Genomic DNA, 11,716 nt, shown 5'->3' with positions numbered 1-11,716 from the left:
TACGTTCCACTATGGAGGAAACCCGGAAGTGAGGCAATCCATCGCAATGGACCCCAGAGTTTAAAAGCCAGGCGGGAAAACACACCGACGCTTCATCAGAGGCTGCACTGAGGATGTTACCAAGCACGGTAACGAAACGTCTGCGGAACAACAAACCAGCTTGGCGAGCCAATCAACCTCAACATCCTTGAGGTTACCATTGACTCAAAACTCACTTGGGCTCATCGCATAAACACAGTGGCTACAAGAGCAGGTCAGAGGCTAGGGATACTGCGGCGAGTAACTTGCCTCCTGATTCCCCAAAGCCATCTATAAGTCAGGAATGTGATGGAATACTCCCCACTTGCTTGGATGGGTGCAGGCCCAACAACACTCAAGAAGCTTGATACTATCCCAGGACAGAGCTGCCCACTTGATTGGCATCACATCCACTCGCTGCACCACCGACGCTCTGTAGCAACTGTGTGTACTGTCTACAAGATGCACTGCAGAAACTCACCAAAGAACCTCGGGCAGCTCTTTCCAAGCCCATGACCACTTCCATCAAGAAGGACCAGGGCAGCAGATACATGGGAACGCCACCACCTGCACATTCCCCTCCACGTCACCCACCATCCTGACTTGGAAATATGTTTCTGTTCCTTCACTGTTGCTGGGTCAAAATCCTGGAATTCCCCCACCAAGGGCGTTGTGGGTTTACCCACTGCAGTGGCTCAAGAAGGCAGTTCTCGAGGACAAAGAGGTAGAAGCAATAAAAAGTACTGGCCAGCCAGCCACACCCATGTGCCACAGGTGAATGGAAAAACATGCTTCTCAGGAACATCAACCAACCTCCTTTTCCACCCCCTCCCCCAACCCCAAACACACAGCTTTTAAACTCTGGGGTCCGTTGCGACGGATTGCCTCACTTCCGGGTTTCTGTGTATGAAAATAATGGTTCAGGCTTTCAATAGCACCCTCTAACCTTGTGACCTCTTCCACCTAGGGGGTCAAGAGCAATAAATGAATGGGAGCACCACCCATTAGCCACTCCCCATTATGATCTAGCAGCACATTGTTGTTCCTTCACTGTCACTGGGGTCAGAATCCTGGAACTCCCTTCATAACACTATATCTACCGACACCACATGGACTGCAGTACCTCTCACCTTCTCACAGGCACATACGGATGTGCCGTCCATTTTGGCCTGGCCAGTAATGAGCTCACTCTGTGAACAGCTTTATTTTTGAAGAAAACGTGTGTGCAGTTTCCAATGACTCTCTCTCATGACTCAGTTTGATGTCATTGGTCAGTAGCTATTTGGCTGTGGGAAACATCATAGTTGAAGTCCAACTGTTGGTCTTGTCTGACATTCCCATTCTCTTCTCCACCTCCCCCCACACTTGCCCCATGCAGTTTCAATGAATGGGAACAGGAATAGCTATTTTAAAGCACCAGTAGTCTCTGACTTCTTAGTTAAAATTGTCTGTCTTCCATCATTATCCCTGTGCAGAAAACGTATGCTCACTGATTCCATTTGAGATCAAAATAATCAGCAAGGTCAAGGAATTGAGCCCCAGAGCGTTCCTGATGTTTGTGTCTCCCACTTAGCAGACTGCTTAATGTTTGAGCAACCAGAATGAACACTTCGTTTAAACAAATCATTGGATGAATTAATTACAGCCATCGTATCTGTAAAGCACCTTTAACATAGTAAAACATTCCAAGGTGCTTCGTGATCAATATTAAGCAAAATATACAGACCCATAAGGGACATATTAGGTTCAATGATTAAAAGTTAGGTTAATGAGATGAACTTTGAGAAGAGCGAAATGGAGAGCTGCAGGGAGGATATTGCAAAGTTGAGGAGCTGGGCAACTGGTTTAAAGGTGGTTAAAATTGGGATGCTTAAGAGGCCAGAATCGGAAGAATGCAGGTATCTGAGGACTGTGGGACTGGAGAAAATGAGGAAGTCACCCTTTTGAAAGCCAAGATGATAATCTTAACCTGACGACAATGACCAGAGCTCAGAGCACAGGAATGATGGGGGAATGGGACTCTGTGGGAGTTCAGTAATGAGCAGCATGGTTTCGGGCGACCTCCACTTTACAGTGGGTTGAATGTGGGAGACCAGCCAAGAGTCTGTGGAGATGGTCAAGTCTAGAGGTACCTAAGGCACAAATGAGGGTTTCATTAACAGATTCCTAGCTGTTTGCTCTGATGATGGGCTTAAGATGAATACATGTGTTCTATATTTTGATTAAACTTTTGTTGTTTTTACTCTTATTTAATGTCCTGTGAATGATTAATATATAAACTGTAACACCACATGCAGAGATGGATGTGTACTTTGCTTCCTGCTGACTGACTGATTACTCTTTTTGATGCCTTACCCAACCTTCAAGCTCTATCATGACTTCTTGGGTTTCTATATAATGTGTGTTTGTTTTAATTGCCTCTGTGTAAACCTGCTTTTTCTTCTTTCTGTACCCATGAGGGAGGAGCACTACTCCTTTTACTTTTTCAGGCTGTGCTATAATATCCTCGGGGCAAGTGCACCTCACCTGCATTACAGCATTTTAGATTAACAGACAATTCAGTTACTTTGACTAATTCTGCTGGAAGGCTACTGATCACAGCAATCAGGGTAAATATCTGCTTTAAAATCAAATATTTTGCAATATTTGATTTAAAACAAGCTATTTATTCGGTATCAATATAACTTTGTTTTTAACCAAACTTGAGCTTCTTTTCCTTTTGGCTTTGGTTTACAACTTTTCTCTGCTCTCTATTTTGCTTAAGTGTGGGTTTGCAGATATTTTCTAATCAAACTGTAGAGAGATGACACCACTAGGGTGGGTGAGACTTGAACCCAGCCCTCCTAGCTCAGAGTTGGGGCTGCTACCACTGCACCAGAAGAATCCTTAAGTTTGCATCTGTACTACATATTAATTATGTATAAATTAATTATGACACAGAGGCCTTGTGTTATAATGTTCTGTTTTAATTCTGATTTTTTTTTAACCACTACAGGGAACGTCTTCCCAGAGTTCAAAGAGAGCGATGCTATGTTCCTTTCTGAAAGGGTAAGAGGTATCATTACCAGCCTTGCCTACATTTGGAGTCGATATGGATCTATTTAATGTGTAAACTAAAAGACATGGGATAGTGCATCCTGTTGTGAACTTGAAAAGACCTGATTTATTGCTCGGTTTATTACAAAATTTCTTGTTCTAAATATTGTTATCTTTACGATCAAACTTTAATGTTGTGGTGAATTCACCACAACTTCCCTCATGAGTCCATATTCTGATTGCAGAAAATTGTGTGAAGCTATGAGAAGAGTTTTTTTTTCAGCGATTTGTGCAGGATTTAATTTCCTCTGAATATTATACTAATAATGCCCGTACCTAGTTCCTGTTGCGGGGGAAGTAATTACACGCTGGACAAAGGAAAATTGGATTTCTTTTGTAACCACAGGACATCCCAAAGTGCCTTAGAATCAATGAAGCACAGCAAACCTTTTATGAACCGGCACCCATAGGACCAGGAGTGTGCTGGTTGATCAAATATTCCCATTGGTCAAGAGGTCCATGTAATCAATGTAAAAGCATACACCAAGTCATAGAAACGTAATGTAGGGGGTATACGCATCACTGTTATACTTTATTTACAGCGTAAATCACTTAAATAATGCTATTTTGCCTTACATGAAACTTAACAGGCAGAGCGCCTTCTCACTTGCACCCGAACTGACTGCTTGGAGATTGTGATAATACAGTAAACTTCTGGTAATTGAGGTATATAACATTTGCCAGTTTATTGAGGGTGCTGGTTAAAACAGAGTTTGCTGTATTTACATTGTAGGAAATATGGCTGCTAGTTTATGCAATGCAAGAAAATCTTGCCTCAAGCCTAAAGGATGCGAAGGTTTTTTTATTTGTCTCCCTGTAGGCTCCTGATTGGGTAGATGCTGAAGAATGTCATCGATGTAGGGTGCAGTTTGGCGTGGTAACCAGGAAAGTAAGTTATTACTTGCTCTTTCATGTGGATAAGGTTGTTTTATTATTGACCAGTTATTTTTCATGCAGATCATGTCATCTAACTCTTTGATTGTGCAGCCAAAAGGTTTTGACAGCCTTTAAGTAACTGCACTACTAGAGAGATATTAGTATAAATGAAAAGAAGCTTGATTTATTACTATCCTTAACTGCTACTGTTTTGTAGCCAATAAATTACCTTTGCAGTTCAGTCGATGTTGTAATGGAAGATAATATGACAGCCAATTTGTGAATAGCAAGATAAATAACCAGATTGTGTGCATAAAAGAACTATCATCTCAAACTGAGATATCCTGGATTTGTTTGTTGAGTACCATTCTGCTTTTAATTCTGTTCTCCAGCATCATTGCAGAGCATGTGGCCAGATCTTCTGTGGAAAGTGTTCCTCTAAGTCCTCCACCATCCCCAAATTTGGGATTGAGAAGGAAGTCCGAGTTTGTGAGCCATGCTTTGAGCAGCTGAACAAGTTAGTAACTTTGCTCTTGATCTGTAGGACTTCAGAGCTGGTTATTGTGCAGCAACAGCTAGTCGGATGTCTGTAAAAGTGTCACTGTGCACTTGAGAGTCTCCTGTTTTACCCCTCTCTATTATTGCCTAGACTCTGGATGATGTTGAGCAAAGGTAAGGCATTTCCTCTGGGGTTTGAGGGTGTGGGATGGGGTGCAGCACCTGACCAAAGTCAACTCGCAAGTTGCATCCAAATAAATGTTTTTATGGATTTATGGAGGTGCAGTCTTGCAAATCCTGAATGTTACAAAGGAAGGTACATAAACACTTCATTCGTTATTCATGGTTGACATAAAACTACCTGAATACAGTTTAATACCAATTCACTTCTGCCATAATATGGTATCATTGTATAGCTCATTTGACAGTCCTATACCATTTTAGTGTATCTTGTAGTTCATCAACAGGAGATGAAAAGGATCACCAGGCACAACTCTTTATTCTGTTACTTTCTTCTAACTGGAAATGCCATGACCTTCCTCCCCTGCTGTATGTAGTTCAGAATTATGTCATAATCATAGAGTTTTACAGCACGTAAAGAAGCTCTTCAGCCCATCATGCCTGTGCAAACCATTAAGTACCTACCTGCTCTAATCCCATTTTCTGGTACTTAACCTGTATCCTTGTATGCTGTGGCATTTCAAGTGTTCATCCAAATACTGATTAAATGTTGTGTTGGTTCGTAACTAGACCAGTCTTTCAGCCGGTGAGTTGCAGCTATCCCCAACATCTGGTAGAGAAAAATTTTCATCACGTCACCTCTGAACCTCCTGTCCCTTACCTTAAATAAATGTCCCTAGTTATTGACCCCTCTACTGAGGACAAAAGTTTTTTCCTCCATTTTTCCACCTCCATTAGATCCCCTTCAGCCTTTCCTGCTGTAAGGAAAACGACCCAAGCCTAGCCCATTTCTCTTTACAGCCAAAATACTCCAGCCCACGCAACGTTCTGGTTAATCTCTTCTGAATACTGTCTAGTGCAACCTTTATAGTGCGGTGACCAGAGCTGCGTGCACAATTCCAGCTGTGTCCTAACTGTAAAACTGAAGGAAACCTGACAGGAACCTATGCCCAATCTTAGTTTATTGGACTGAGTGTTAATCACTGTGCTGTCCTGATTTAGTATTTTTAGTAATTTACTAGCAAATTGTCAGTAGTTTTGGTGACTGTCACTGTCCTACATAAATAAAAATAATGGGAGTGAATGTTCCAATACATGCTCTGCAGAGCCACAGAATGCCTGAAACCTTCAACAGGGACAGCTGACATGTCAAAACTGGGCAACATATTGATACAATAATTTACCATGGTTAATGTCGATTAAAAAAACTTAACCAAAAAATTAAAAACAAGAGGTGAGGTTTGTGAATAAAGAACACATGCTCATGTCATTTCATCTGATAGAGATGATCTTAAAATTGACCATTCTTTATTCGCCTTGGCGTATTTTGATGCCAGATCTTTGGAAATCACTTTTTTAAATACACAATTCAGATGTATTTTGTTTTATGTGCGAGTCCAAATGCAGGTATGTAGCTGACTTTACACTGTCTGCATTAAAAACTATCGTTTTGCCCATTTCCGTAGCTGGTGTCTTGCTTATTTGAAACGAAAATGAAATGTCAGACATTTTGCTCCTTTTCAGAAGTCCAGCATATTGTTTTTTGCCCTTTGCTGGATTCCACTTACTAATTCAATTTGTAAAAGAACCCCTGTAGTTGAAGAGGGCAACATCTGAAATGGACCAATTAAACTGTGAAGGCATGTTTGTGAGGAGCTGCAGTCTGCCTGCCATTAATGTTTATTTCTGTAGGCTGAGTGCAACAGTCCAGGTTGTTGAAGTTTTAAAACAAAAATGGTGTGTATGTACCTCCATGGTGACGTATAATTTTTTTTTCACAGAAAGGAAGACCTTGACACCAGTAACATGTACGCCAAACTTTATTCTCATTGAATTGGTAGATTATAATTAAACCAATATTATTACCTCGTAACTTCAGTGTTGTATAAAATAGTTTTGCTGCTTGTTGAGTAAATTATATGTCTAATTACCAAGATTGTAAAGATTTGAAGTGGTATAGATATGTACTTTAACACTGCTTATTAAATGTTGACAGCATAGTTTTACATCAAAGTTTAAGGAGATTGCAGTAAATTAGATTACACTATTTATATCGGTAAAATATGTTCCCCTGTATTGGAACCATTCAAAGTGGAATTAATACCCACAGCTGGGATTTTTTCTCCTAGACCATATGAGGTGGAGGGGTGACTTTATAGAGCTTTATAAAATTGAGGGACATAGATAAGGTGATTATCAAAGGTCTTTCCCCTAGCGTGAGAGACCTCAAAACTAGTGGGGGGGTCGTATTTCTAAGGTGAAAGGAGAAAGATTTAAAAAGGACAGGAGGGGGAACTATTTAACACCGGGTGATTTGTATGTGGAATGAACTGCTGGGGAAGTAGTGGATACAGTTACAACATTCAAATCCAGGTTTGGAGGGATATGGGCCAAACGCGGGCAAGTGGGACTAGTTTGGTTTGGGAACATGGTTGTCATGGGCTAATTGAACCGAAGCGTCTGTTTCCATGCTGTGTGACTCCATATTCTGAACTAGAGTGGGCACTGTGCTAATTTCCAGTCTCTCTCTCTTTGGCATTGGTTTGGGGAAGTCATGAGGTCTAGAGGGTAGGAAAGTTAAAATAAATGTAAAAATGTCTCTACCATTGGAATGATCTGGATTAAAGTAGGTAGTACCCATATTAAGAGGATAAGTAATGTTGACTGCATCTTCAAGTGATAAAACATCCAGGCAGAGATGCAATCCTTCAGAGAGCCTTCACTAATCCACTGTGAATGTGTGCATTATCTGTATATTCTTTGGTTAATTTTTCCAGTATTTCAGTAGGCTCCCATTGAAGATCCAATCCACACGCCAGCATTTCAGAAAGATCTCTAGTGTTTTCCTTAACTGTTTTCTTTTCCCTCCTGGTCTTGCTCTGACAGTATTGTCACAAGTTAAATGTTGTGGCAGGGCTGTAAACCCAGACTGCAAGGGTGCAAGCTTTTGTTGCTCTGGTAAAGACATTACCAGGTTTCCAGATTCAGTAATGTAATGGGTTGCTGTGATGGCAAGACTCTTGTGACTCTGTCACTACCAATCACCCAAGCTACTGGGTTCTATGTATGAATACCTTGTGTTAAATCCAGGGGAGTGTTCCCTCTTGACCAGGCAACAATGTGCAAGTTAGGTACTTTTATCTTGGGGAGACGATGGCCTGGAGGTATTTTTGCTAGATTATTAATGCAGAGACCCAGATAATGTTCTGGGGAGCCAGGTTTGAATCCTACTGTGGCATATGTTAGGATTTGAAATCAATAACAAATGTAAAATAAGAATCTCATGATGACCAGGAAAGATTGTCGATTGTTGGAAAAACCCATCTGGTTCAGTAATGTCCTTTAGGGAAGGAAACTACTGTCCTTGCCTGGTCTGGCCTATATGTGACTGCAGATCCACAGCTATGTGTTTGACTCTCAACTGCCCTCTAGGTAATTAGGAATAATCTGGGCAATAAACTTGCCAATGATGCCCACAATTTTGTGAATTAATTAAAATTAAGTTTTAACTGAAGCCGGTGTGGACATGCTGTTGATTACTGTACAAAAACCGAAAGAACTGCAGATGCTATAAATCAGGAACAAAAACAGAAGTTGCTGGAGAAGCTCAGCAGATCTGGCAGCACCTCAGAACAGAGGAAGGGTCACCGGACCTGAAACGTTAACTCTGATTGTTTCTTCGCAGATGCTGCCAGACCCGCTGAGCTTCTCCAGCAACTTTTGTTTTTGTTTCTGTTGAATGCTGTAATGTTTGAGGGTTATCCTATTCCCATTCAGCTACCACCATCCCTTGAGGACATTATGAGAATATTTAAAAGTCAAAATACAGTCTTTGATATGACTCCTTGTCCAACAAGGCTTCAGACTTATTCCTCACAATAGAGGCATTCACCTTGTCTGGTCCATGTGCTAATGGAGCAGAAGTGCCTAGCAAGCACATTCAGCAACTAACTAGACCAGACTTCCGTTTCATCAAGCCAGCTGCAGAAAGAGTGGCAATTCTCAAAGTTTGTCAAGAACTTGATTTCTTGTCCAGTTGTTGCAAGTGATGGGAACTATTTGAAATGGTTTTTCTTTTCCCACTGAGCGCTACATCAAAGCCACAGCCCGCAAGAGTACTGTCTCCCCCTCAGGTTCTAGCAAATGATCTGGTCACACTAGTTAATGGTTACCACGTGAAGGAAGCATTGGACCCCTGACCATTAATGTTCAATTACAACAATTCCAAAATACTAGCATGAGTCTGATATGTGAGCTGAGATTTCTGATCTACTGACAAATAAAATGCTTACCAATACTTAATCCAACAGCACCTCTTGGTCTATACTTCCCAACAGCTTTTTGTGTTAGTGAAGTAGGCCATTGTGTTTTTGTGTTATATTGTGTTTACCTAGGCATTCCAACATTAGCAGGCTCCAGTGAGGTAGTTGTCTGGATTCCCAAGCTTCCGTACGTGAATGCTTATCATTTCAGATCTCCAGGAAGCACATAATTTGTTCTCACTTGCATTGAGAGATTGAAGTGGTGTTTGTGTTCCAATAAAGGTTGACCTTTCTCTTGTTCCTTTTCCAGGAAATCTGAGGTCAAGTCCACAGCTTCAGCACCAGTTGACCTTCCCCCTGAATACCTGACTAGCCCCCTATCCCAGCAGTCGCAAGTAAGCAGCAGTCCAGTTGAGTTTACCATGTTTGTAGTTTCCTTTTGCACAGTAGATGCTTTGATATTTTGAATTTGTGATGAAATGGGTTTCAAAATTTAAATGATTACATTTCACCTCATACCTGATGCATCAGGTTTTAAATGGCAGGAAATTGTAAATATCACCGTCCTGGAAGTTGCCGTTGAAATCCTTACCGGAAACTGCATTGGACCAGCCATATAAATGCAGTATAGCTACCAAGGCAGGTCAGAGAATGGGAATTCTATGACACAAGTAAAGAGGGAGACAGAAAGTAGGAAATTACAGGTCATTTTGCCTAATGTGTCATTAGGGAAAATGCTAGGATCTGCTCTTAAAGAGGGTATAACAAGGTACTTAGAAAACTTTAATGCAGTCAGGTGGAGTCAACATCTTGTGAAAGAGAAATTGTGTTTGATTTTGTTGAACAAACAAGCAAAGTAAATAAATGGGGGATCCTGCAGATGTACTGTACTTGAATTTTCAGAAGCATTTGATAAGGTGCCACATCAGATGTTGCTACTCAAATAAGATTTTGTGGTGTGGAGGGGGGTAACACAATCTCTTGGATAGAGGATTGGCTTACTCTAATAAAAAAACAGACACTGAGCATAAATGGGTTGATTTTGGGTTTGCAGGATGTGACAGGGATCAGTGTTGGGTCTGCATTGTTTCCAATTTAAATCAATGACAGTATAGTTGCTAACTTTGCTGATGGCACACAGGTTGGAAAGCAAATTGTGAAGAAGACAGAGTTTGTAAAGGGACATAGATAGATAAAGTGAGTGGGCAAAAAATTGGCAGATAGAGTGGGAAAATGTAAACTTGTTCACTATGGCAGGAAGAATAGAAACACAGCATATTATTTGAGGTGCAGAGGGTTCTGGGTGTACTACTACATTTAATTGCAAAAGCTTAGTACGCAGGTATAGCAAGTGATGAAGGTGTCATTTGTGGAAGGGAGATGGAATATATATAAGGAGGAATGTTTTGCGACAGGTGTATGGAATGTTGGTGAGATCACATTTGGAGTGCTGTGTTTTGGTCTCCCTAAACAGATTTACAGCCTTTCTTAGAGACCATTCTGAGAAGGTTCGCTTGGTAGGAAACTGGAACAGATGGCTTGTTGTATGAGGAGAGGTTGGACAGGCCAGTGGAGTATCCACTGGAGTTCAGAAAAGAGTAAGGAGGGACTTGATTGAAACAAAGAAGATCCTGAGGGGTCTTGACAGGTAGAAATGGGGAGGATATTCCTGTTGTGGGAGAACCTAGACCCAGGGGTTATTGCTTAAAAATCAGGGGTCACTCAGTTAAAACAGCTGAGACAAAATTCTTTCTCCAAGTCATGAGTCTTTGGAACCTTCCTCCTGTAAAGACAATGGAAACAGAGCCTTTGGATATTTTTATGGCAGAGTTGGATAGATCCTTGGCAAATAAGAGGGTCAGTGAAAGGTTATCAGGGTTAGGCAGGAATGCGGCTCTGAGGGAATAATCCAGTTGGTTGTGATCTTATTAAATGGTGGATATGAGGTGCTTCTTCCAATGCTTGTCACTTGATGGGATAAATGATGAAAAGATGTTTTCCCTTTGTGGGAGAGATCAGAAGTATGAGACGTTTTAAAAATCCGGATTCTCCTATTTAAAACAGATGAGGAGGAATTCTTTCCCAAGGTTGTGTCTTTGGAACACTTTCCTAGAGATTGGAGGTGGATAGATTCCTGTCTAATGAAGGAGTCACAGTCAATGTTGGCCAGCAAAAATGTGGAGTAGAAGTCACAATATGATCAACCATGACCTTGTTGAATGGCCTACTCCTAATTCTAATATTGTATTTACTTCTTGATATTCCCCAACCCTGTCCACCATCTACAAGGCACGTGTCAGGCGTGTAGCTCAATACTCCCCATTTGCCTGGATGAGTGCTATTTGAACAACTCTCAATAAGCTGGACACCATTTAGGACAAAGCAGCTCACTTGACTGGTACCCCATTCACCACTTTGAATATGCACTTCCTCCACCAGCAATGCAAAGTCCCATTTATAAGATACAGTAATTCACCAAGCCTCCTTGGAGCTACCAAATCTGTAAGCACAACTGCCTAAAAGAACAAGAGCAGCTGGTGCATGAGAACAACTTTGCTTGCAAGTTCCACCTACCATCCTGACATGAAACTGTTCCTCTGTTGTCCCTGGATCGACATTTTGGAGCTCCTTATCCAATAGCATTGTGGGTGTAGCTACACCAACCGGACAACAGTGGTTCAAGAAGGCAGTTTAGCACCACTTTCCCAGTAACCATTGGGGAAGGGCAATAAATGCTGGCCCAGCCAGTGACCATTGGGGAAGGGCAATAAATGCTGACCCACCCA

At 41.4% G+C, this 11,716-nt stretch overlaps 1 protein-coding gene across 1 annotated transcript in view; it reads left to right on the top strand.

Moving 5' to 3' along the window:
- Positions 1–11,716, top strand: part of hgs (hepatocyte growth factor-regulated tyrosine kinase substrate) — a 50,159-nt gene that overhangs the window by 24,514 nt on the left and 13,929 nt on the right. Inside the window, exons 6-10 of the mRNA XM_048611089.1 lie at positions 3,014–3,066; positions 3,935–4,003; positions 4,383–4,507; positions 6,450–6,476; positions 9,241–9,376. Of these exons, the coding sequence (XP_048467046.1) occupies positions 3,014–3,066; positions 3,935–4,003; positions 4,383–4,507; positions 6,450–6,476; positions 9,241–9,376 (410 nt within the window). The remainder of the gene's footprint in view (positions 1–3,013; positions 3,067–3,934; positions 4,004–4,382; positions 4,508–6,449; positions 6,477–9,240; positions 9,377–11,716) is intronic.

This window comes from Rhincodon typus, chromosome 23, assembly GCF_021869965.1.
Source record: "Rhincodon typus isolate 14 chromosome 23, sRhiTyp1.1, whole genome shotgun sequence".
Taxonomy (NCBI): domain Eukaryota; kingdom Metazoa; phylum Chordata; class Chondrichthyes; order Orectolobiformes; family Rhincodontidae; genus Rhincodon; species Rhincodon typus.
Note: the sequence above shows the minus strand (reverse complement) of the source record. Positions and strands in the feature narration are given on the sequence as shown.